This window comes from Cloeon dipterum, chromosome 1 (genome assembly GCF_949628265.1).
Source record: "Cloeon dipterum chromosome 1, ieCloDipt1.1, whole genome shotgun sequence".
Lineage (NCBI taxonomy): Eukaryota > Metazoa > Arthropoda > Insecta > Ephemeroptera > Baetidae > Cloeon > Cloeon dipterum.
In genome coordinates this window covers 41,060,793-41,083,289 of record NC_088786.1, presented here as the reverse complement: position 1 = coordinate 41,083,289, position 22,497 = coordinate 41,060,793, and the positions used below count along the sequence as shown (strand labels likewise).

Here is a 22,497-nt window from a genome sequence, read left to right as displayed (position 1 = left end):
CGATTGCCTCTACGTGTGGCGGCAGATTGGCCAAACAGTGGCAGCACTACACCAGCTGGCGGTGATTTTTTAGCGAACTACCGGTATTATTGTCTTGTAATAATTGATGAAAAACGATTTAAATACATGATTTTCAAGTAAAAACTTAATGATTAATTTAAATAAGTAATATAATCACAATTTTATTCGAGAATACAGCTAATTATCACCAATATTCTTGACTCATTTGAAAAAAACCGGTAAATTCTATCGGTTATCATCACGACGCCATCTGTTAGCAAAGCGGGAAGCCGAGTTTTTATTCGTAAACAAGAGATTTGATTCGTCTGCTGCTTCGTCCTTGTTGACATAATTATCTGTCAAAGAGAGTATGGATCGAGCTGTATTGTTGTCCCGTGTTTCGGTTTGATTTTCGGATTAATTTGGCCTGCGCTGCTGCATGCGGCACCGCTTTCTCCGCCAAACCGATCGAAATGGCTGACCTTGAGAAGGAGGAGAGCCACAATCTGGTGAGCCGGCCCTGATTTCTTTGCCGGAAGCTAATCGCGCCTTTTCAGCATGTCGAGTTCCAGTGGGTGCTGCACCACGAGGTGCACAACATCCTGCAGCAGCTGCTGAGCATCCTGGAGGAGTGCCACCGCCGCTTTCCCTTGATCAACAGCGAGACGACGCAGCCGCTGAAGCAGGAAAAGTTCCTCATGTCGCCGTCCCACCTGACCACGCAGGACCAGGTCAAGTGCGTGGCCACCCTGACCGGAGACAGCATCTGCCACGCCGTGAGACGGATAATATTAATTAAAATTTTGATTTTTTTATCGGCTCATCCGCGTGATTAGGAGATCCAACTCAAGTCTCGGCGGCAGCAGAACGTCGTCCACCGCACCAGCGTCACCAGCGACTGTCCGTGGAAGCTGCAGCAGGTGCAGGACGCCGCCAACCACCTGCAACAGGCCATCAGGATGATCGAGAACGTGCACGATGATTATAAATTCAAGTAACTCTTTTATCAAACGGTTTTGATTATTTATTAATTTATTTTCCAAAGGTCTTCGGAGGAGGTTCTGCACCTGTTGGGCGCCATTCTCAGCTGTGTGCAGAGGTCCAGGACCATCCTGTTGGTGCCCAGGAAGCGCTCCATGGACGATTTGATTAACAGCAAGAACATGGTAATTATTATTTTAAAAACTTGTTTTTTCGAAATCGAAAGGAAATTACAATTTTATATTGTACAGAAGTCGTTGCTGCCGCCGCTGCCGAACGAAATCGCGGTGAGCTTTTACATCCAGAGCCACAAGCTGATTTTCGCCGTGTACCAAGTGAGCATGGTGCACGGTGCGCTCAAGTTCGACACTTCGCAGGCCGAGTGTTCCATTCCGTGGCTCAACGAGGTGCTCGTCCTGCTCACTGTCGGCCTCCAGACCTGCCAGCAGCTCAAGGACAAGGTCAGAACCGTTCTCCGTGCCTAAAATTATAAATTTCTCATGAAAATATCTTTTATCGATATTAATTTATTTTTGCAGATTTGCGTGTTCGCGCAGTACCGCGATTTCTACGCCACCTCTCGAGCAGGCTCGGTCGCGACCTGAGCCGCTCCTTTCTCTGTGTTTTGGTGTTCGTTTTATCGTTTAACTCGAATTTAAATTATTTAATTCCATAATTTTTTTACTATCGTTTGCCTCTGAAATTTTGATTGATTCGTTTGTCGTTGTTCCAATAGACATTCGCTTAGGCCAAAGACGCAAACCTATATACATCATATGGATAGCTAGACAATACATATTTAATCTGATAGAGCAGTTGTTGAACTTGTTGTTACTCTTTAACCGTTGAAAACATGTAACTTAGTCGATTAAAATCAATTATCTACGCTCACATTTCGCGTGTATTCATAATTCAAGCCGGATTTAGTCAAGAAGAAGCTTACAATTCGATCTGGAGTGATCACGTCGTAGAAGCTGTGTGATTTTAAAAATATGAAAGCAATAAAAAAGTCAATGTTAAAGAGAGAAAGGATTTATCTCTTTCATTTTACTCGCCTCTACCTTAATTTGTTATAGTTGGATCCAAGGTTGACAAAAACGGTTTTAAGAATGAGTAAATTCCGCGCTGCTGGAGGGATAAATCATTGTGTGAAGGGTCTTTGTTGTTTCCCTCGCTGCGCGCATTGAATAAAATCAGAAAAACACGTTGGAATGCAAGAAAAGAAACAGCAGCGTGGGAGAATGAATAGGATGAGCATCGCATAGAAAAAAAATAAAAGGGAAGATATTTCACCAATCATTTTGGAGAGCGTTCGAGGCCGCCGCCGCCGCCGGGAATATACCACCTGTCAAAATTAGCTGGATTCTCCCTTTGAAGCAAGGGGAGAATGTCAGTCGTGTTTTCATTCTCGCTTTGTAGAGACGTGAGATTCCCGCTCCTCTGCACAAGCAACAAAAATGGTAAGCATGGTTTTTAAAACTCGTATTATTTTTTGTTCTATCGCTTAATATTAATATTGTCAAAGTCATTGTTAAACACCGGATGAGTAACTAAATTAGCGGAAAATAAATTCAACAGACCTTATAGTATCGCAATGTGCCCGTGATTCAAATTTTTGTGAGAAAAATCACTTACAAAAAATTAGAATCATATAAACACGTGTTTTTTAAATTTGATTTTCCTTCATTCTGCTAGAATCAGCATTCGCTCCGATTCTCACATTGGGTTTAATTTTATGATAGCTAAATAATTAGAATAAAATACGTAATTAATAATTATATTCCTTTGAAAACCAGCGCCTGCTGCGAGTGGATTTATGCAACTGGCGTTGATTCATTGCTTATCGAGATGCAGTCTCAAGTTTTTATCAGAAAAATAGCCTAATCAGAGTGACCGACCGTGCGGTGTTTGTTACTTTCTCTCGCTCTTTCTTCTTTTTATTTCACGCCTTTAGCATATCTCAGAGATCGCGGCTTTTTAAATTATTCAAGATAATTGATCATACAGTAAAAAATATAGGGTTTAGTTGCGAATGAAAAATTTGTTTCCATCACAAAATAAAAAAATATCCTTCGTTTTATTGACTCAAAGATTTAAAAATCAAACCAAGATCACAAAAAAGACACACTTGCTACAATTTACAAATCTTTCGTGTTTGTATAAATAAAAAAGGAAAATCAGTCTGAGAACGCGTAGAAATCGGAAAATTGGCATCGACTAGCTGATGTCGGAGGGAAACAACTGTCTCTCCCCTTCGTGCAGAAAAATGTTCATTGCGTTGCGCAGCAGGTGAACTCCAAAGTGGCACTGCTCCTTCGCCGACTTGGTCGACACCACGCCGTAGTACTCGCCACCTTTCATGTTGCACAGGTTCGACAACCCTGACGGAAAAACAGGAAAAAGAATAACGATTAGTTTTAATTCGATTTAACTTCCAAAGAGCTAAACTCAAATAAAATTTAATTTAACCTTAAAAGGTCAGGGATAACCTCCAGGGTAAACCTGACTAGACCCTGAAAGATCAAAATAATCAAAATTTCGAAATTAAAACTGATAAAAATCTAATAAAACAACATTTTGACCTTCAGGGTAAAGTCAGGGTCAGGCCCTGAAGGTTAAATTTGGCTCCTGTTGGTGTGCGTAAGTCAATTTTTGAGATAAAATAGCAAAAAAATAAAATCCCTGAAAAAGGTCTAACCTATCGCATCAATCATGGCGGCCTCCCTGGTGTGCGCCTCGACAGGGATGACGCTGTGAAAGACGTGGAGGCAGACGACTCCACAGCCAGCCTTCCAGATGTCCAGGATGCGCTTGATCTTTGCTCCGGGCTCAGGTCGACCTTGATTCTCCCCTTTCCCGGCGGCGATCGCCTCATTCAGGTGGCAGTAGGGCCTGGAACGCTTCCCCTTACCGACGTAAAACACGCTCTGAATGAAAGTTCTCCAGGTCTCCTTAGGGCCCAGGTCGTGAGCGCGGAGGGGAAGGTTCAGGGTCACCCTGGGGTCGAGCAAGAGGTAGGTGAAGCTGGTTTTCAGGTGCCCGCCCCGCAGTTCCCTCCCTTTTTCCACCGAGGACGTGAATTCCGTCGCCAACCGCTGCTCCAGGGCCAAAGCCGGAGCGGGGTCGAAGGACGAAGGGTTTTTCAGGGTCTTTTCGAGCTCCCGGCTGAATTCTGGATTTGAAATACGGGATTTTGTATTAGAAAAAAGATATTTTGTTGAAATGAGTTCGTTTTTGTGTTTAAAATTTGTCCATTTAAATTTAAAGTCGGAGAGGAGGGGACTTTTACCCTGAAAAATCGAATTTTTGATAAAAGGTCGTAAACCTGCCACTTTTAAGCATAATTAAAAGTTGTTCAGGATGGAAAACTAGGTTTAGACGAGAAATTAAGGGTCACAGATCGATTTTAACTTTATAAATTTAATTTTTCGACGGTTTCAAAATTACGAAAAAATGGAAATCGATTCACAATCTCCTATAACATGTATTTTAAGCAAATATATTTCCAGAAAATTTAATACAATTGTGAATTAAATGTTTTCAAAGCTGTTGTTCGATTTTAAATAGAGCCAGTGAATGTTATTACGACTCAAACAATAACACCGACTGCTCGTTACGCTTCATTACGACACATTCAAACAATTTCAACGTACTTGTCGTGTTTTCCTGTTCAATTTGCTGCCCTTTCCGTCCCTTCTTAAGCCGAGCCAGTTGCCTGGCGTAGACGGCCTTTGTGGAATTGGTGATTGGACCAGGTTTCGCTCCTTTCTCCCGCAAGGCATTCGACAAGTGGTCGGAACTGTAACCAAGCTCCGAAGAAATCGACACCAGGCTGTTCCGCGACCCTCTAACGTCTAAAATAATTAAATTTGCTTACTCTGGATAATTTTTTTCAGTTAGATTTGTACCTTCCGAGGCCACGCTCTGTTCTTTTCCGGCCACCGCGCCCATCGCACTGAAATTTTTGACGACAAATGCCTCAAATAATTTTCTCGGGACAATCCTAACTTAAAAAGAAATAATATTTAATGAAAATAACCATAGTTATTACTCTGAATATTGAGGAAATTTAATAATAATAATTTTATGTCAATTTTATCGACTGGATATTTTCAATTCGGTTTATGGGCTGTTTTTATTTTACAGTTGAAAACAAAATTGATTTAGAAAATCAAAGAAAGACTTAGACGCTTTCAATAGGACAATTTGTGTTCAAAAAGAAAGAAAGAAATCTCTGGTTCGAATATTGTACTGGGAAAGGAATGAAATAAAAATCTAACCTGTTGAGTCTTTTCTCGATGAGTGAAACGCCTGTGGTGCGGTCTGTGTATCGGAAAACCTGGGACACGACTGACAACGAGCTGACGCAGCTTTTAAACTCGTCGTCTGATAAGCAAACGTCGGACTTTGCATCGCTCCTCGATTCGACGTCACACCATTTTTTGGACACTGGCTCCTCCAGCCTGACATCTTCCAAAGACTAAACAATAAAAATTAGTTCAGGAGGGTCAGAAAATTTGAATTTGCTTACCAAAGCCAAAGAGTAGACTGTCTCGGCATCTTCGATTTCAACTCTTTCTGAAAAATATCGGAAACGAATTAATTCAAAGAGCTGAAGGATTGACTCGATTAGACAAAGGAAATGAATAAACAAATAAACTCAAACGAATAACGAACAACGAACCTTGGCCCCTTATTTATTTATTAAACAACTGCTCTGCGCTTGCGTGTGCGCTCGAGTTGTTGGAAAAATCGCGAAGAGTGACTCCTGGACCAATCTCAGGGTGGGGTACCCTGAAAAAGGTCTTCAGGGTATGTCAGGTGGTGGGGCTGGTCGAGACAAATCGTTTGAGATCTCGTGACTTAAAATGCAACAACGCGTCGAATTTAAACAAAAATAAAACAATTATCCCGTGTTTCAGACGCAAAAAAAACTGAAAAATCAAATTTTAATTTTTTTATGGGGGCGAAATATCTGAAAATTTGTCTCCAGACCGGCGTCGGGCCTACGTGTACGGTGGATTAGCAAAGATCGCAATCTGGGCCCCCTTGCGGGAAAAATGGCGATTTTTCCATTTTTACGGAGAAAGCCCAAAAGTCACGTTTTTTAGCTCCGAAACCTCAATTTTTTTAGATAAATGGACGTATTTGGTGTCAATAAACGCGTAAATTAATTCTTCAGAGGGCCCGCGTTGTCGAATTTTTAATTTTTGTCCTGGACCGGAGATATGGCCAGTGGAAGCCAAAATTGGTCGAAAAAAACGGAAAAAATTAATTATTTCAAATTTTAACGAAAAGTTTCTTTAAAATCCCAAAAAATGTTCTTCATTTGATACTTATCGAAGGTGGATAGCCATCATGTCTGGGAAATCTCTTCTTTGAAACAAATTTAACTTTTAAGAATTCTAAAATTTTGCAGAAAAAAATTCTTAAAAAATCGAAAAATGGTTTGTTATTAGAAAAATGCAGACGGGAGGACGCGCCCCACTGAGGGGCATCGACTGGTGCGTCAATCAACCTCCTCCGACCCACAGGACCCCTCCTCGGCCCCAAATACCCCATTTTGTAATGTCGCATAACTCATTTTTCGGTCTTAAAAAATTAATAATTCGGCTCCTAAGGGTCGTACAGCCAAAAACAAATGCTTATTGGACTCGTGGTAAAATTCTGCGTCTAATGGACCCTAACCGGCCCCCTACAAGCACCCAAAAACTGCGCAAAAATCCCCTTTTCTTCGATTTTTTTTTTAAATCAACTTATTCGAATTAAAATGTACATTTTAAATAATAAGAAATAAATTCACACCATAAGTAAATTGATCCTGAAGTTCCTCCATCTCCGTCTCTTTGCAATGCCATCGAAGGACGTTAACGACCTCAAAATTTCCCTGCTCGACGGCGTAGTCCATGGGCGTCAGGCCTTCCGAGTCTTTTAGATCCGGATCGGCGCCACTCTTGAGCAGATTCTGCAAGATTTCCGTCTTGGACCAGCCGGCCGCGATGTGCAAAGGCGTCCAGCCGTCTGCCGACCTGCCGAAAATATGTATAATTCAGATTTAAATTAATCAGGGCAGGTCTTACCTGAGGTTCGGATCGGCGCCGAAGGAGAGAAGGGTTTGGACGAATTGCGCCGATAAGGCTGAAGACATGCCGACGGCCAGGTGGATGGCCGCGATGCCGCTCTCAGGGTCGATTTTGTTCGGCTCGGCGTTCAGCTCTCCCAACAGAAAAGTGGCCCAACTGTTTTCAATCACTATTACCTGTACGAATTTAGTTTAAAATAAATTACCTAAGGTCCTGCTCTTCGATTGCGGCGCAGAGAAGCTTATTTTCCATCTTGTCCAGATGTTTTACATTTCAAAATACAATTATTATGGGGGACTCACACTTCTCGTTTTTTGATGGGAAGAATCAATGTAATGCCCTATCCTAGCGAGAAGTGTGAGTGTTGGGCGAAAAGTGTGAGTCCCCCATAAATTAAAAAAATGACTTGTCAGGCTTCGTCTCTTTCGCCATTTGATGGAAATAATTTACAATCAATGGGAATGGAAATTCCTGAAGAAAAACGGGGTTATTAATCACAAATTAGAAAAAAACCAAGCGGTTCTTGGTTGTTTGTTTACATTTTCCTGTGTTCTGATACTACGTGGGCGTCACCGGTGATGCAGGCCGCCAAGGATAGTGAGATCAGGAGATTGAGAATATATAAACACATTGAGGTTTAAACTAAAAATTTATGGTTTTAATTGCATTTTAATATTATTTAATATTTTGGAACCGTTTAAAATTTCATTTAAATAATGTTTGGCTCAGTTTTAATTTAAAGTACATTTTATTTCTTTTGCTCCTTATCTCACACTTAACAACTTGTCTCCCGCACTAGCTGTGTGTCTGCCAGGCTGCGATGACAGCGCCACGCCATTATTGAAAACCAATTCTTTCGGTGCAAAGCGCGCGTAGGGAAAAGAATGAACAAAGTGCTCCAATCGCTTGGAACTTGAAAGGAGTCGGCAGAATTGCCTGGAATTCGGGGACAAGCAGCCCTGCGTGTCTTCAGGCAATGAAACGACCCATTTTGGCGACATTTTAAGTTTGAAATCATGACCCAAAGTTTCAAAATTAAATGAAAAAATACATTTTAAGTGAATTTTAAATTTTTGCAATGTCCAGAAAGCTGAATTTAATAATAATTGACTCAACAAATTTGAAAATAGCTCATATTTGAATCAATTAGTGGGTCATTTGAAATTTTCCCGTCAAAAATTCTGGATTTTCCCGAAATGCAGTGTCAAATCATGGACAGGATGGGCGGAAAAATATATCAGAGAAATGGAAAAGCGTTGAGGTTTGAAAAATACGACACGCTGTGAATTTCCTCTCTCAATTTTGTACCTTTTATCGAAAACGCGACACGATGATGATGTACGGTCAATTCGTGTTCTCATTTGGGAATCCCACATTGCGACTGGAAAACAGGAAATCAGCGCCATTTACGAGTCGACGAGAAACACGTACGTCGAAGCGAAATCAAAAATCGCAAAAATCAAAACCCAGTTGAGCGAAAGAGACGAATGCAAAATGAATTTGTGCTACGTGTGCCTCGTTTTGATGGTTCTCATCAGCATTGGACAAGTAAATATACCAAATTTTTAGAAGATTTTGAATTCCAATCATCTTTAAATAGAGCATTCAAAGGAATGCCAAGAAAATGAAAGGGAATTCTGGTCTTTCGAAGTCGATGCGGAGGAAAAATATCATCAAGTGCTGCGGATCTAAAACTTGCAGTCCGGCAAAAAGAAGAACTTCTTCAAAGCCACTCGGAGTAAGTTATTTGAATATTTTTAAAATAAAATTTAATTAATGCCACGAGCAGAACAACACTTCAACGCCGCTTTCGAAATTTACTGCAGAAATGATTACTAGTAAATAAATAACCAAAAAATTAAAAACATTTTTAAAAATTAAGAGGACAAATCAGCAGCTCAAAATCCTGGAGAGACTATTTCCGTGGCTGTTGGCACAGAAAATGGAGAAGTGATCGTTTCGACCTTTTTGTCCTCAGATAGTTCTTCTCCCACGACGATAATCCCGCAAAATTCAGAAACACTTTCTAATTTAATTGAAGAAACGGCACCAACAACCACAGTGAGTCATACATTTGAGCAATTAAAAATGTTAATGAGGCCAAATTATTTTTAAATTAAGCCTGCGCCTTGTCATTTAACGTGTTCGGATTACACAAACTACCAATTGGTAATTATCATGCGTTAACTACTCCCTAATTTTTCAATATTAACCACTCAAATCTATTTTTTGAAAGAAATCTCCAGCAATAAGACCTGCCCAATGTAAATAATGCTCATTTATACTTTTTAAATTAATTAAAACTAAACAAAATTTTTATTTAACAGCGGATGGTTCCACGCAGATGGCAGCACTGTGTGGAAAACAATATTTCCTCTCAAAAATTGCTGTAAAAATTCCTAACAAATTTTAACATTAATAAAATAAATATTAGGTGACGAGAAACGAAGCAGCTTTGCGATGCAAGTCGATGGGAATGGCGCTTTTGGCCGTCACTTCTCTCGAAGAGCTAAACTGTCTGGCCACTTTGACAGGTTTGCTCAGATTTTTACACAGAAATCTATAAACTCGAATCAGCTGTTGGAACTTTTTGGACGAGCGGCTCGAACGAAGACCTCAACTGCGATTTGGAGCAGAAATTCGCTTGGTGCTCAACCGGCTTCAATATTTCCTCGGAATTGGTTTCTTCGGAGCAATTTTGGATGTCTACCACTGCCGCTCCGTCCACCCTCCATCGCTGTCTGGCCCTTGACCTCTCAACCACCCCCAAAAAGGGGATGGTCCTCAGGAATTGTGAAGAGAATTTGCCCTACATTTGCCAGTTTACCGTCGATTGTCCCAAACAGTGCAACAAAAACGTGCGATCTCAGAATTATTTGGAAAAAATATAGAAATTATTTTCAATTTCGCAGGATTCCTTATTCGACTCAGCAGGAAATTTAATTGGTACGGTTTAAAGAACATCTTTGATGCAGTTTCTGAGTTCTGAGCACACCAATCGATTCCTGAGGGCCGAATTAGGTAAAGTGGATGTTTTTTCCGTTAAAAAAGTGTAGCGCGACGTGCGAACTTTTTTCCCGCCAAAACAACATAAACGTATTTTCGAGAACTGCGCATGCGTGAGAGCTGGTTTGAGCACTTGCAGAGAGACCGCCTGTACGAATGACTTGTTTCTCAGATCCAGCCAGCTCTGACGCATGCGCATTTCTCGCAAATATGTTCAAATTGTTTTGGCGGGAAAAATGTTCGCACGTCGCGCTGCACTTTTTTAACGGAAAAAACACCCACTTTACCTAATTCGACCCTCAGGAATCGATTGGTGGGCTCAGAAACTTCCTCAAAGATGGTCTTTACATAAAAATTGGTCATTTTTAGACCAAAATTCTTACGGAGTGTGGATCAACATTGGCAGCTTCACGTATCTTTTGGGAAACAAGCCAGTTAATAATTATTTAATCAATAAAACTCGAGGAATTCATTTATTCTTGGCATATAGATGTCCTGGTCGTCCAGTTGGCAGCATTGCTGCTCTTTAGGAATGGAGGCTCTCAATCTGGACGACGCGGCCGAGCAACGGGCCTTGTCCAGCTTGACACTTGGAAAAAACGCCAGTTTGTGTTTAAAATTATCAAGAAATTAATAACATAAAAAACAAACTCCAGCCGACTGGAAGGTGAATTTCAATTACTGGACTTCCGGTACGTGGAAAGGTGCTCCTGAGGGTCAGTGGTCGTGGTGCAAATCCACTGGACCCGCGATTTTGAGCCCCAGCCTGACTTGGGAGCGCGGCCAGCCCGACAACAAAAATGGAAACGAGAGCTGCGTGCATTTTCGCTTCGTTTTGAACGCGACGGCCGCCATCATGACCGACAGGAACTGCGACAACAGATACATTTTCGCTTGCAAGGCAGGAAGCCATTCGAAATATTCGTAAAATATATGAAAACCTTAAATTTATTTCAGACGCAACTCACTGCTGCTGTGACCCAAAAACCAGCGTGTGTTGCTTCTTGCCCTTTGAATAAATGCCAGCGAGATGTGCGTTGAATTTAATTTAATTTAGTGCGTATAATTTTAATTATTTAAATAAAGGTCAACCTTTTCAACTCGAGTACTAACTTTCTTCTAGGTAAGGATTTCTTTTTTTAAGATAAGATTTTAGATATTTTGGTATAGATTTCGCGTCATACGGCGAGTGGTACGATAGCTGTGGCCGAAATATTTTGACCTACACCAAAACTAGGGTAAATAAATTTTTATAAAAATTCTCCGCCTATAATCGATTAAATTAGTCTTCCTGGAAGAACGCCAGGGATCAGTGCTGCGCAATTGGAATGAATTTAACGCCCATAGAGTCGATTGGAAAATTGAATTGCATTTCCAAACTGATTACAAGTAAAATTATTTAGAATTTTAAACTTGTTTAATTTAATTCGATCGAAGAATTCGCGTCTTTGACCGTTGGCGATTACTGGCTTTCCGGAACGGACCTGGGGTGCCCCTCAAATTTCAGGTGGTGCTCCCTCGACCGCGATTTCGTCAACCCTGAGCTCAGGTGGAAGGAGGGACACCCAGTAAAAGGCCTAAACTGCGTTTATCTTGAGGCGAGAAACGAATCCTCGCGTCTGGCCACCGCCGACTGCGCAGAGGAAAAGAATTTTTTGTGCGATGTTCGGAGAAGTGCAGCCTCCTCTCAACTTCAGATTCAATCTGAATGCAGAGAAATTTGGAATATTAGCACCTGTAGAGATTATGAATTAGTTTATAATATAAAAAGCTGACTAAATTAAATTTTAGACGAAATTGACTTTCTTTTGAACGTCAGTGTTTTTAGTTCAGCAAACATCTCGTTAAATTTGAAGGTGCCTGGTACAAAATTTCTCTTTTAGTATAAAATAATTTATTTTCTAATCGCATAGTGCTTCTTGAAATGCGTTGGCGTGGAGGTTGGAATGGTATTTCGAGGCAAAATGCCTGGTGGACCTTTGTTTAATATATTTTTTCTAGTTTAAATCCGGGGGTGTGAGCGGCATTGACATGCTGCGTCAAGTAGAAATCGCCGCCGAAGACGATCCTGTCAAGATGGAACAGGGATTCGCGGCTTACGACGGATGCAGCAGCAAAAGTTTGATTTAAAAATACATTTTATAATTAAATTAATAGAATCTGACGACGAGTGCGTGTCTGCCTACGACACATACAAATGCGGTCTGGAAAAGGAGCCTGATTTGGTCGCGAAAATCGTCCAAAATAATGCGCAAAGTGACATTAAGGCATCACCAGTGGTCTGTATTTAAAATATTTTATTTTTTTCGTATTAAAATTATTCTTTAAGGCTTCCCCTCCCCTTCCCTGTGTTCCAAAGCGTCGAAGCTGCTGGATGTCCGATCGGTATCCCTGTACTTCGGATGTATGAATTTTATTATTCGTATAAAAATATTCATTTATTTTAAATTGTAGCCAGCGGTCATCAATAGCCTCAACATCCAAAATGGAGCAGGCAATTAGAATTAAAATCGTTCTAAGAAATAAATTGAAACTAATGAATTCAATAGACTACATCGGCAGCAGGGTGATTGTCAATGGAAGGACCTACTTTTTCGGTACCGTTGGCAACACGGTGGGAGCAGGTTTCACTAATTTTTCGACCTGTTTATTAATATTTTGTTCAGGATGCGGCTGCAGCGTTCAAACGCTGCTGTAACCTTGGAATGAAACTCTTTGAACCAGCGACCCTGGCAGACCTGCAATTGGCCCTGAATATATCAAGTTTTCAATTTTTTCTATAAAGTGCATTGTTAAAGTTCAAAATCTCGCTTTCACAGAAAACCAAACGCCATTCAACGTGCTTGTGGGCGACACGGAATCAATCGACCAGACGCGGGAGGTGTGGTGTCACAGCCGCAAGATGTTGCCTCAGGATCTGTACTTCTTATCAACCGGAGTACACAGGTATCCGTGCACAGAATCCATCGTCACGGTCAACATCGGCCTTCTCAAGCTGGTCTTGATCAGCGTCGCCAACGGGAACATCCACGAATTGTTCTATAATTTTGATCCTATCACAAATAATAATTTAGCATCGTTTATATGCGAGCCACTGTAATGGAGATTGTAGTAAAAAGTGTGTCTTTTAATAAAATTGCTGCTTGGTTTGCCGTGTTATTAAATCTTGTTGTTTATTTAAAAACATCCTATAGAAGAAGTGTTATTTATTAGCAAAGTTAAAGAATATCTCGCTTCAATAAATGGGCTAGATTTTTTCTATATGATGGACTCGCGAGCGAGGCGCGATGTTTGCCGGACAGTTGAAGCTTTCGCCACCTATTGGATGGCTTGGCAACTCATCAGAACTGGGCCAAAACGTTCCATGATTTGAATTTAAAAACTAGTTAATTTTGTGACTGGAAGAATGGCTCAAATAGTTGATTTTTGGGATTTGTGCACCTTTCCAGCGATGTTAGGGACGGCTCTTTGAGACAGTCACGCGGCTCGCGTTCAGGCTCTGCCATTTCTCGGGAATAGTGTTTAAAACCCCAAAAAAATCGCAAGCGGATGCACTGGAAATGCGTCGGAATGGTCAGCGGTGCTGAAAAAATCGTGAAAAGTGGCTCCGGGGCCGATCTCAGGGTGGGGCACCCTGAAAAAGGTCGTTAGGCTATGTACGTCCGTAGGGCTTGTCGCGACGAATCGTTTGAGACTTCGGGACTTGAAATCCATCAACCCGTTGAATTAATAGAAAATTAAAACCGAAATTTGAGTTTTTCCAAAAATCGGGCTTTTAAAAATTCGTAGCAATTTGAAAAATGGTCTAATTTTGAAAAACTGTACACAGGCGTACGCGTTACACCAAGGGGCATCGACTGGTGCAAAAATCACCGCCGGTCGGTCCACAGGGCCCCGCCCGGGCCCCAAAAACAAAATTTTTGTAATGTCACAAACCACGATTTCGCTCCTTAAATAATTCATAGCTCGGCTCCTATGGGTCCTACAGTGAAAAACTAATGTTCATTGGACTCGTGGTAAAACTCTGCGTACGTTGAGCATCCTAGCCACCCCCATCCGACCCCGCCACCTCCGAACCCCCAAAAATCTATGCTAAAACGACATTTTCTTCTGATTTTTTTCTTAATTCTCCTAGAGGCCGGAGGGTGAGTTTGACTGTCGGACACTTTATTTGGCACCAAGAGGCGTCGATTAGCTGGGTTTGAAGCCAAAATTCTCGTTTTTGGCGATATTTTTACATAGGAAGATAGGGAAGCGATTTAATCAAGGGTGCCCTGTGGGAATTGTTTTCTAAAATGCCTCCCACCGTTAAGCATTTCATCAAAACTAGACATTGTTAACCTGACTTAATTTTCTGCTTTCAATTTTTGCACACTAGATGGTAAAAGAATTGCAGCAATAGAATATTCGAGACCAAAATTTTACATTTTACAATGTAGGCACGTGCCGGATGCTTTTGCGTAATATTTGCCATCGTTCACACTCACACTGCGAAAAGTGAAACAAACTGTTGCGAAAACAGGAAAATACGTCATTGAAATACGGGGAAAGTGACGTCAAAAACAGTCATTAAGCGAACAAACTATCCAGCACAATTTAGTCGAGAGCTCGATCTACACACTGTCGAAATCGTGCAACATGAAACTCGGCAACTTGTGTCTCATTTTGATGATAATTATCAGCATTGGACAAGTAACTCTCCAAGTAAGTGGAATAATTCTATTAAAAAACTCTTATTCTCTGATTTGAAATGCTGAATAAAAAATCGAAGTCAAAGAATGCTGGTGAGAAGGTTAATTAAAATTATGGAGGATGGTTTTCATTTAAATCACGAAAAGCTCGATTTTCCAAGTCGTCGCGTAGACGAACCATCATCAAGTGTTGCGGGCGGAAAACTTGCGGGCCAACTAACTCGACAAGATTAAGGACATCTTCAACTGCGACTGTAGAACGCAAAAAATAATTACATTAGAAATTGTTTTAAATAAAATAATTTTCTAGAAGGTTGACACCATTACAATGCAGAATATTGCGGCTAGATCGACAGGAAGTGCCCGCAACAGCAAGCAGAACGGTCCAACAACTGCTAGTGAAGAAATATTTAAATAAATTTTAAATAATTATACAAATAAAATGTTCACATTTTTAAAGCTAAACCGTCTAGCAGGGATTTTTCGGATATCAGGGATAGCGGAATTGATGGAAAAACTAGTGAAGATCAAGGAGGAAGCAGAACCGACGCTTTGACTTCGGAAGAAAGCACCAGTGGCGCCACTACGGATGAAAATGTGACTTTTCTGATGACGTCACCATCTTCCGTCACAGCAAACGCTTTAGGATCGTCAGAAACAATTAAACTCAATCCAATATCACTTGAATCTTCGATTTCAGTCACCTCAGCACTTAACGGAGGGAAAACTGCAACAACCCAATCTGGAGATACCTTATTTCCTTTAGTTGGTTTAATTCGAGGGAATTAAAGGATAAAAAAAATTAATTTTTATATAATTTTAGCCTCTCTCGTGCATCTTATCGTGTACAGATTTCAATAACTTCCTGACAGTATATTTTTAACCGAAATAATAATTAAACTTTTATAGTAAATAATTTAAATTACAGAAAACCCCAACAGTGAAACCATCACAATGTAAAATGAGCCATTAAAATTTTTAGGGATTTTTTAAATTAATTTTTTTAGCGGACGGTTCAGTGCAAAAGGCGTCAAGATGCAACCGGCTCTATTACGTTTCAAATGTTGCTGTAAGAAAATTAAAAATTAAATCCAAAATCAGGTAAATTAATTACAATTTAAAAGGTGACGAGGAACGAAGCGGCATTGCGTTGCTCTGCATTGAAAATGTCCCTCTTGGCAGTCACATCTCTCGAGGAAATGAACTGTCTCTCCAGTTTTAAAGGTTTCTTTAGTTAAAAAGATTGAAATTTTAAATTTTCCTGTCAAAAACAGATGGAACTTACTGGACAAGCGGCTCCAATGAAGATCCAAAATGCGATTTGGAAAAGAAATACGCGTGGTGCTCGATCGGCTACAACATGTCGACCTCTCTCACATCAATGTCCAAATTCTGGCTGCCAACCCCTGCACCATTGTCAACCCTCCAACGCTGTTTGGCCCTGGAAATCTCCACCACTCCGAAAAGCAGGAGCAGGGGATGACTCACAGAAAATGCGATGACGCACTGCCCTACATTTGCCAGTTTCCCGTCGACTGTCCCAAGCAGTTCACCAAAAACGTTAGAATTAAAATATTTGTTTAAATTCTGTTACAAAAATTTATGAAAATCCAGACAAACTTATTTGATTCTTATGGAAATTTGATAAGTATGAAAGAATGCCAAGAATTTTAGTTTGAGTATTTTAAAATCTGTTTCAAGATCGAACTTCTTACGGTGTCTGGATCAACATCGGCAGCTACACCTATCTTTTGGGAAACAAACCGGTATTTCAATTTAGAAATTGAACAAAAATTATATAAATATAAAACGATTGCTATATAGATGTCTTGGTTGGCAAGCATGCAACAATGCTATGCTTTGGGAATGGAGTCTCTCAACATCGACAATGCTGCCGAGCAACAATTACTAACACGCTTTTCGGCCGGTTACAACAAAAGTAGTTTTAAAATTAAACTCCGTACATCCTTAACAAAAGAATTTTTAGCCAACTGGATAGCGAATTTAAACTACTGGACTTCCAGCACCTCGAAAGGCTCTCCCGAAGGCCAGTTTTCGTTTTGCGAACCCACGGGACCCACGATTTTCAGCCAGGATTTGAGTTGGGAGCGCGGCCAGCCCGACAACAAAAATGGAAACGAGAGCTGCGTGCATTTTCGCTTCGTTTTGAATGCGACAGGCACCATCATGAGCGACAGGAACTGCGCCAACAGATACGTTTACGCTTGCAAGGCATGCATTTTATTTATTTCAAAATATGTTATACAGTAATTTAAAAACTATTTCAAATAGACGCAATTAATTGCGACTGAAAAGCCGGCGTGTGCTGCTTCGTGCCCTTTAAATCAATGCCAGCGAGATGTATTCGAATTAATTTACAAATTAATTATAAATAATAAAATTAAATTAATAGGTCAACCTGTTCAACTCGACAAATAACGTTCTTTTAAGTATGGATATTTTTTACCAAAGATTTTAAATTAATTTTGTTTTAGATTACACTTCTTATGGCGAGTGGTACGACAGCTGTGGCCGGAACATTTTGACTTACACCAAAACCAAGGTTTAAAATAGATAGTAAATGCAATAATTCACCACAACCCCTATAAAAGTCTACCTGGAAAAATGCCAGGGACCAGTGCTGCGAAATAGGTTTGAATTTAACCTCCGTAGAGTCGACTGGAAAATTGAATTGCATTTCCAAACTGATTACAAGTATATTATTAATTGTTTAAAGACATTTAAAATTTAATTCGGGCTAGAATATTCGTGGTTGACCATTGGTGACTACTGGCTTTCCGGAACGGACCTGGGGTGCCCCTCAAATTTCAGGTGGTGCTCCCTCGACCGCGATTTCGTCAACCCTGAGCTCATTTGGAAGGAGGGACATCCGATCAAAGGCCTAAATTGCGTTTATCTGGAGGCAAGAAACGAATCCTCGCTTCTGGCCACCGCCGACTGCGCCGAGGAAAAGAATTTTTTGTGCGATATTCGGAGAAGTGCAGCCTCGGCCCAGTTGGGAACCCAGAACGAATGCGCAGAAATTTGGAACGTCACTAGCTGTAAAATCTTTTGAGACTTTATTTTACGCTTGAACAATTATTTTCTATCAGCTGAGGTCGATTTTCTGTTGAACGCCACTGCACTAGGATCAGCAAATATTTCTCTACATCTTAAGGTTGTACATTATATTTCTTAGTAATTCTTTTAAGCATAGTGCTGGAATCCCATTTTTGACAGTGCCAATCAAAAAGTTCCAAAAGAATGAACAACAGAGAATAAGGGCTCTCTGATTGGCTCACAGTTGTTTTAAGATGGCTGCTGGTTGTCTCTGAGTGGCGCTGCAGTCGCAATCTTAAGAAACAGCCAATCAGAGAGCCTCCAGATTGGTCACCAGCGTTCTTGTTGGGTTTATCAAACTAATAACCGCTAAATTAATGGTTTTTTTACGTTTCCACCGATTTTTGACACGTCATTATGAGAATTATTCGGCTGTTAAACCTATAAAATCCTTTGGAATTTCATAAAATAAATTTTAAATCATGCATAGTGTTTCCTGAAATGCGTTGGCGTCGATCTGGGGCTGGTAATTGAACTGAATAATTATTTCCAATAAAATTCAAATTAATTTATATCAGTACAAGTCTGGAGGATTGAGCAGCATCGCCGTCTTGCTGCAAATAGAACTTGCATCGCAAGAGGAACCTTCGAAAATGGAGCAGGGTTTCGTTTCGTTCGACGAGTGCAGTGGAAAAAGTTGATTTTCTTTTCAAAATTCAGCTCTTTTAATAAAATATCCAAAGAATCTGATGACGAATGCGTGAATGCCTATGAAACGTTCAAGTGCGGCTTGGAAAAAGCACCTGATACCGTTGTGGAGATGGTCAAAAATAATTTCGAAAACGCTTCCATGGTTGGAAGTGGACATTTTTTATGGCATTTTAATAATTTGAATTTTAAGCCATCCCCTCCGCTTCCATGTGTTCCAAAACGTCGATCCTGTTGGCTCTCTGAAAGAAATAGCTGCAAAAATAATGTATTTTTTGCTTTCTGTTGGTTGGATAGTGTATAAATTTATTATTTCCAGTCGATAATGATCACTCAGTTAAATACTATGGGCAAAAGTAAACAAAAATCTATAAAAATATATATTTTTAATGCGATATTTAACAAAGCCGCCAGGGGTATTAAGGTGGAAGTCAATGGCAAGATTTATTTTTATGGAAATGGCGCGAATCCGGTGCGAGGAATTCATTAATTCTAAAATTCTCTCTAACATTACTATAAAAACTAATAATATAGGATCCAGTAGATGCATTCATGCACTGCTGCAGTCTTGGAATGAGGCTCTTTGAACCAGTGACACTTGAGGATCTTCGCAATTGGTTCAAAACATAACAGGTTTGAGAACTTTCAGCCCGAAATTAATTATCCTTATTCATGGAATATGTATAAACAGGAGGAAACAAGACGTTGAACTTTCTTCTGGTGGGCGAGACGTTTGCGGTCAACCAGACGCACGAGATGTGGTGTCGCAAACGCCAAGTTTTGCCGGACATCTTTTATGCCTTCCCCGCGGGCGAGAATCGCTTTCCTTGCAGCGAGTCTGTTGTTGCCATCGACGTGGAACTGCTCAAAATTAACATGGTATTCTTATCGAACGGCAGCATCCACGACCTGTTCAACAGCAGGGTCAAGACCAACATTATTCCAACTTACATTTGCGAGACGCAGTAGCAAAATTATTGTGCATTTTCAGGGATTTAAGTAGGAAATTACAACAAAGCTTCTATTTCATCCGTTTGTTACAATTTTAATCAATTAAAAAACTGCGTTTGGTTTTAATCTTGTTTCCCTTTTGCATTAAAGACCTTGAATTATTATAATGGCCTCTCAAACCGAATTGAAACAAAATTATTCTAGGAAATAATAATCTTTATTCGCAATCACACGAAATAAAAAGTTTCCAGGTTAAAATTTTATTTAAAACCTTTTTGCAAATTACAGAATTCATAAATATGGCGTCCTTATCCTGTCACTCCGGTTTGGAGTTCCTGGTCCTCTTCATATGTGTTGTCCTCAAACACGGCTGAAAAGGAAAAAAAGGGTTGTTTCCGGTAGCAAGGTAGAGGAATTTTGGCTTACAAGAAACTGGTTTATTTCTTCTCCATTTTGGTGAGGATTTCTTGGCAGAGAGTTTCAACTCTGAGCTTTTTCAACCACCAACAGATCTATCCCCGAGTGGGACGAATTGGACTTCGATTGGCCATCGGGAGAGAGCAGGGAAAAGGAAGTTGCTATAGCCCCCACAAGGCTCTTCTCAAGGATTTATCAAACTCAAGGCTACAACTTTGTCCAAAAATGAATGTGTTCCCATCTTGGGAAATGGACGCAAGCCCGGTTAGTTGTGAATGCACAGACGGAGTGTTTTTGTGCTGATGGAAAACATTATCGGTGAAGAAGGTAACTGCAACACAATCCAAAAAGCCAGAGGCCTGGAAGTAGATATTGTCGGCCGTTTGTGGGCACTGGATGGTGCCTTACGACCTGGTGATTGACCAGTCAACCAACGGAAAATTATCGTACGATCCTAATAAACTCCTGACTGCTGACACATCGTAGTATTCAGCCTAAAAAGAAACAAATCTTGGATTGTGGGAACCCAAATAGGTAGAGATGTGCGCGTACTCCGCCTTTTTCTGCAAGAATTACATATCCTCTTAGAACATTGAAGGATGAGTCTTCGACGTGTATGGAACTTTTTGGATGACGGTCGCCAGTATAAAGCACCAAAATTTTAACTTTGTAATCAACTTAAGCAGCGGAGCAAAATCATACATATGCAACGACTCCACAGGAAATTCGTATGTTTAAAAATGTTGTAAATGTAGGACTGAGATCCGCTTATAGGACAGTTATGATTCTAGCGACAGTTATCCAGAAAATCCCATACTCGTTCTTCCGTTCCTTAAATTTTCCAAGTGGATATGTAATATTTGCAAACAAAGGTGGATTACCGTCATCTCCGAATCTGTGGAAACGTTTGGACCGGGTTCCAACAAGCCAAGACTGGTTTCCTTTGTGACTGAAAATGACGAAGTGGCTGAACCACTGACGGAAACCGTACGGCAACCAACCGTTCGTTGTATCGTCTGTCACCAGGTCATGTTTTTTAATTAATTTGCCACCCTCCCATGTCGACAAACGGTCGATAGTGTCCGCTGCGAGGCTTCTAAATGTCTGCATTTCGCCGCAGTAGCATTTTCCCACAACGATGTTCAAGATCAGCACAGTCTGTGAATTCCGGACAAAAAGATTTTGTAATTTTTAACCCGTGCTTGCATTTATTTCCCAAAAGGGGAACACTTTCAGGTGTGGACGTTAGACGACGGTCAGGGAAACGCCCTGAGAAGTGACTTCAGGAGAAGAGACAATAAATGTCTGTGAATAATGGTTCTTTCCCTGCTCTCTTCAGAGGGTCAACGGAAGTCGAATTCGGATCACTCGGAGATAGAAGAGGGTTGGAGGGCGGCGGCCATGGGGGTGGCCACCGGAGGGAGGGTGTTATTGGACGAGGCACATGAAATAAGTCCTCTCATCTGCAACAAACAAGGAAAATTGATGATTTAATGGCTTATCAGCCAGAAAGGGTCAAGCGCGGTCAAAAGAGAGATTATAAATAATGTGCCGCGCAGTTGTTTTTACTGCAAAAGCCGCAAACTTCCTTGTTCTCGCCCAGCAACACGCATTTACTCGAATCTTTGGACTGCTTTTATTAAAAAGAGTAGAAATTATGAAATAATAATCGTATAAAAATGTTATCTCTCAATAAACATTGTCCCTTTTTGCAGAGAGGTGTACAAAAGAATTTACTTTCCCAAGGAATTAAAAATAGATATTTACTTACATTCATTTTCCAAGGTGAAAACGACAGTGTGCAATCGTCCTGGGTCGGAGGAACGACCCTGGTTTCGACCAAGGGCCGCTTACAATTAGTTGTTCTCGACTCGACGCTCGAATTGGAAATGCGTTTTACTGTTTTACTCCTCGATTCCCTGAACTGCTATCCAGCCGGTTTGCAAGAGCCGACCAATCCCAGTGCAGCCAGACTTCCTTTTAAAATGAGGTGGTGCCCGCGGATTGGTTCACAAACTGCTCTTTTACATTCTCGGGTGTTGGATAAAGTGCAGTAAGCGAGGGGTGGGGAAATATCTCTATTCTGGCTGCCGACTTTATCAAAATAATTCCCCTTGTGGTATTTCTGGGTAGCCGCACGTCCGGCGAATGGCTAGATTGCCGGCCCAACCGGATACTCGATTGCAAATGCAATTAAAATCATTTTTAACAAGCCTTTTAATGAAGAAATATTTTAATTCAGGTGCAAAAAACAACTATAATCCTCATTGGTCCGCAGATCTTGACTTTTAATTTTAAATAAATTCGATTGAGGAAATTGTGAGGCAAAAACAAGAGCCGAAAAACATCACGCCACTCGGACCAAGCAGCCTTCTTTTTTTTAAATTAGCCCCATTGAAATGGAAGGTTATCATATTTATGTTCAATTTCAGCAAGACGCAATTCTGTTATCTCAATGCAGTCTGCCTATAAAAAGTTACAAACGCAATTGAAGTGATGGTCAGTCGCTGTTGATGTTGAGCTGAGATGATGACTCGAAACCGTTATTTTCTCTTCGCTTTGCTGCTCATCGCGGCCGTTTGTCTCGTCCGCGAAACCAA

The 22,497-nt window shown here is 40.7% G+C and overlaps 6 protein-coding genes and 2 long non-coding RNA genes across 8 annotated transcripts; 6 read left to right on the top strand and 2 right to left on the bottom strand.

The window, feature by feature from the left end:
- Positions 1-303: 303 nt before the first annotated feature.
- rogdi (rogdi atypical leucine zipper) lies at positions 304-2,013 on the top strand. The gene is made up of 6 exons (XM_065497661.1): positions 304-509; positions 558-776; positions 837-994; positions 1,046-1,166; positions 1,233-1,442; positions 1,521-2,013. Exons 1-6 carry the CDS (start codon positions 474-476, stop codon positions 1,584-1,586), a joined length of 810 nt encoding a protein of 269 aa, XP_065353733.1. The 5' UTR covers positions 304-473; the 3' UTR covers positions 1,587-2,013.
- Positions 2,014-3,143: 1,130 nt separating this feature from the next.
- On the bottom strand, positions 3,144-7,606 carry LOC135948570 (ankyrin repeat and LEM domain-containing protein 1-like). Its single transcript, XM_065497915.1, has 9 exons — positions 7,270-7,606; positions 7,062-7,220; positions 6,787-7,010; positions 5,513-5,559; positions 5,262-5,461; positions 4,890-4,936; positions 4,635-4,835; positions 3,680-4,153; positions 3,144-3,362 (listed from the first exon to the last, which is right to left on the bottom strand). Exons 1-9 carry the CDS (start codon positions 7,314-7,316, stop codon positions 3,199-3,201), a joined length of 1,563 nt encoding a protein of 520 aa, XP_065353987.1. The 5' UTR covers positions 7,317-7,606; the 3' UTR covers positions 3,144-3,198.
- Positions 7,607-8,481: 875 nt separating this feature from the next.
- LOC135937194 (uncharacterized) lies at positions 8,482-9,119 on the top strand. Its single transcript, XR_010574464.1, has 4 exons — positions 8,482-8,612; positions 8,665-8,802; positions 8,854-8,902; positions 8,959-9,119. It is a non-coding gene; the product is annotated as an uncharacterized LOC135937194 (long non-coding RNA).
- A 72-nt stretch (positions 9,120-9,191) lies between these two features.
- On the top strand, positions 9,192-9,955 carry LOC135943354 (uncharacterized). Its single transcript, XM_065489847.1, has 5 exons — positions 9,192-9,233; positions 9,301-9,328; positions 9,392-9,453; positions 9,499-9,598; positions 9,642-9,955. Exons 3-5 carry the CDS (start codon positions 9,409-9,411, stop codon positions 9,953-9,955), a joined length of 459 nt encoding a protein of 152 aa, XP_065345919.1. The 5' UTR covers positions 9,192-9,233; positions 9,301-9,328; positions 9,392-9,408.
- A 1,070-nt stretch (positions 9,956-11,025) lies between these two features.
- LOC135943349 (uncharacterized) lies at positions 11,026-12,572 on the top strand. The gene is made up of 10 exons (XM_065489835.1): positions 11,026-11,102; positions 11,157-11,193; positions 11,241-11,308; positions 11,357-11,807; positions 11,862-11,926; positions 11,984-12,019; positions 12,072-12,189; positions 12,228-12,349; positions 12,400-12,474; positions 12,525-12,572. The coding sequence occupies exons 6-10, from the start codon at positions 12,017-12,019 to the stop codon at positions 12,570-12,572; spliced, it is 366 nt and encodes a 121-aa protein (XP_065345907.1). The 5' UTR covers positions 11,026-11,102; positions 11,157-11,193; positions 11,241-11,308; positions 11,357-11,807; positions 11,862-11,926; positions 11,984-12,016.
- A 34-nt stretch (positions 12,573-12,606) lies between these two features.
- Positions 12,607-13,218, top strand: LOC135943340 (uncharacterized). Its single transcript, XM_065489821.1, has 3 exons — positions 12,607-12,684; positions 12,737-12,833; positions 12,890-13,218. The coding sequence occupies exons 1-3, from the start codon at positions 12,607-12,609 to the stop codon at positions 13,168-13,170; spliced, it is 456 nt and encodes a 151-aa protein (XP_065345893.1). The 3' UTR covers positions 13,171-13,218.
- Positions 13,219-15,584: 2,366 nt separating this feature from the next.
- Positions 15,585-19,498, top strand: LOC135943331 (uncharacterized). Its single transcript, XM_065489812.1, has 20 exons — positions 15,585-15,632; positions 15,690-15,717; positions 15,769-15,830; positions 15,886-15,985; positions 16,036-16,321; positions 16,376-16,409; positions 16,463-16,527; positions 16,586-16,700; positions 16,749-16,993; positions 17,054-17,122; positions 17,175-17,211; positions 17,257-17,324; positions 17,374-17,476; positions 17,524-17,823; positions 17,875-17,939; positions 18,312-18,347; positions 18,400-18,517; positions 18,565-18,674; positions 18,723-18,797; positions 19,277-19,498. Exons 5-20 carry the CDS (start codon positions 16,076-16,078, stop codon positions 19,496-19,498), a joined length of 1,908 nt encoding a protein of 635 aa, XP_065345884.1. The 5' UTR covers positions 15,585-15,632; positions 15,690-15,717; positions 15,769-15,830; positions 15,886-15,985; positions 16,036-16,075.
- A 245-nt stretch (positions 19,499-19,743) lies between these two features.
- LOC135944705 (uncharacterized) lies at positions 19,744-21,823 on the bottom strand. The gene is made up of 3 exons (XR_010575359.1): positions 21,669-21,823; positions 19,907-21,360; positions 19,744-19,850 (listed from the first exon to the last, which is right to left on the bottom strand). It is a non-coding gene; the product is annotated as an uncharacterized LOC135944705 (long non-coding RNA).
- Between the last annotated feature and the right edge of the window lie 674 nt (positions 21,824-22,497).